The 2,065-nt window shown below is 62.9% G+C and overlaps 1 protein-coding gene across 1 annotated transcript in view; it reads left to right on the top strand.

The window, feature by feature from the left end:
* BCAN (brevican) overlaps positions 1-2,065 on the top strand; it is a 27,612-nt gene that overhangs the window by 446 nt on the left and 25,101 nt on the right. Inside the window, exon 2 of the mRNA XM_009892071.1 lies at positions 339-435. Coding sequence (XP_009890373.1) covers positions 339-435 — 97 coding nt within the window. The remainder of the gene's footprint in view (positions 1-338; positions 436-2,065) is intronic.

Genomic DNA, 2,065 nt, shown 5'->3' with positions numbered 1-2,065 from the left:
CAAGGGTTTGGCTGTGGGCATCCCTCCAGGGCAGCTCACTCCAAAACCCAGGGCCAAAGGAGCCCAGACGGAGCCCGTCGAGGGTCTCGCCGTATCGGGGAGGTGATGGCTGCACCGAGGACGCCGGTGACTCTTGGTGGCCGGGGGCAGTTTTGGGCTCAGCATGAGCCAGGGCTGAGCTGGTGCTCCTGGTACGGCCGTACAGATCATCCCCTTTGCACGGGGGGAACCGCCGCGGGGGGATGGCGGGGGGCACCGGGCATCATCCCAGCCACCTACCCACCCGCCTTGGGGTGCTGCATCCAGCTGTGTCCAGCTGCAATCGTCTCTCTTTCCAGATGTGCGCGGCGGGAGGCGCCGAGCGGAGTCGGGAGCCCAACGGGGACTTGTGGTTGCGGCTGGCCGCCGCGTTCCACCGGCAGCCTCCGAAACTTGGCAAGCGCCGCCTCCACATTTGGTTTCGTTCACAGCTTTCACCCGCACGGCCGAGCTGTCACGGTGGGGTTATGAATCGCTTCGCGGGGAGCCTTTGGGGATTATTATTTTTTATTTTCTCTCTTTTTTTTCTTTTTTCTTTTTTTTTTTTTTTTTTTTTTTTTTTTCCCCCCAGCTGATTTATTTGGGGGAGGGCAGCGGGCTGGCAAGGGGAAGAGGTTTAAAAAATTCAAACTGGGGAGGTTTCTGCGAACAAAAGAGGCAGGAAAACATCATCTGGGGAGAGACTCGTCGCCAGCTTTTTCTCCCCATCCTCCCTCTCCCGGAGAGACGGTGGTTTTCCCACGGGAGGGTCCCCGCTCTGTCCTCGCCAGGGCGAGGAGGAAAAGACTAAATGTCCCCTCCCGAGTTGTCCCACAGGGAAGGCTCCAGGAGAGCTCCTCTGGAGCGGCGAGCAACAGTCCCCTCTGCTGGCAAAGGCCACCCAGAACCATCCCAGAGCTCCTTCCAGCTCCATCCAGGAACCTGGTGGGGTCCCCACGTCCCCCCACATCTGGGAACAGCCAGAAGAGGGGTCAGGTTTTCCCCCCTCCGGGTGCTGCCGCGTCCCGTCTCGGTGCCTGGCTGCTGGTGGTGGTGGTGGGGGGGGGATGCCCCAGCTTGGGGGGTCCCCAAAGGCATCGGCTTCCCAGCTCATCTCCGGCCAGACATCCTGTCTGCCTCCCCGGCCCCGGCTCTGGTTTGCCTCTCGCAGTCGGGATTGAAATGCCATTAAGCAGCACAGGGAGCGCTGAGGTCTCATCATTCATCTCCAGGTCCCCGGAGCTCAGGGCAGCGGGGTGACGGAGCCTTGCCATGCGCCTTCGTCCTCCTCCTCCTCCTCCTCCTCTTCCTCCTCCTCCTCCTCCTTGTTTCCATAGCACATCCACTCCGGACCCTGCTGCTTGGCTGTTCCACCAGTTCCCAGTTTCCTCCTCCTGTTGCGTGCCTGTGGGGGTGACTGGGTGCCCCAGGGCTGCCCAAGGGCCACCAGCCCCCAATAACGGTGCCCACGGCTACACCGGGAATTGCCATGGGACGGAACACTTCCTTCCTCCCTGCCATCGCTCCCCCTCTTCCTCCTCACGCCTTGGCTTTGGCTTTCCCCATGGTGTCTGGTCCCCTCTTCCTCGGCCAGCACTGGGGCTCACTGGGACAGCCCAAAATCCTGCAGCCCAGGGAAGACTCGGGATCCCCAGGGGGTGTAGAGGGGTCTCAGCTCTGCCCTGCCTGGGGGAGGCTGGGGGCAGAGGTGAGGGGGCACCCCGGGGCGGGGATGTCTGTGTATCCCCTCCTTCCGTGGGGTGTTCGAGGTTGAGAGTCACTTGGGGTAGGGAGGCCTGTGTCCCTGGGGCATGCTCGGGGTCAGGATCCCCTGGGATGGGGACGTCTGTGTCCCTGGGGGATGCTCGGGGTCAGGATCCCCTGGGATGGGGACGTCTGTGTCCCTGGGGGATGCTCGGGGTCAGGATCCCCTGGGATGGGGACGTCTGTGTCCCTGGGGGATGCTCGGGGTCAGGATCCCCTGGGATGGGGACGCCTGTGTTCCTGGAGGATGCTCGGGGTCAGGGTCCCCTGGGATGGGGATGTC

Source organism: Charadrius vociferus, unplaced genomic scaffold, assembly GCF_000708025.1.
Source record: "Charadrius vociferus isolate BGI_N301 unplaced genomic scaffold, ASM70802v2 scaffold489, whole genome shotgun sequence".
NCBI classification, from domain to species: Eukaryota; Metazoa; Chordata; class Aves; order Charadriiformes; family Charadriidae; genus Charadrius; species Charadrius vociferus.
The sequence above is the reverse complement of the archived record's forward strand: the minus strand, read 5'-3'. Positions and strand labels throughout refer to the sequence as shown.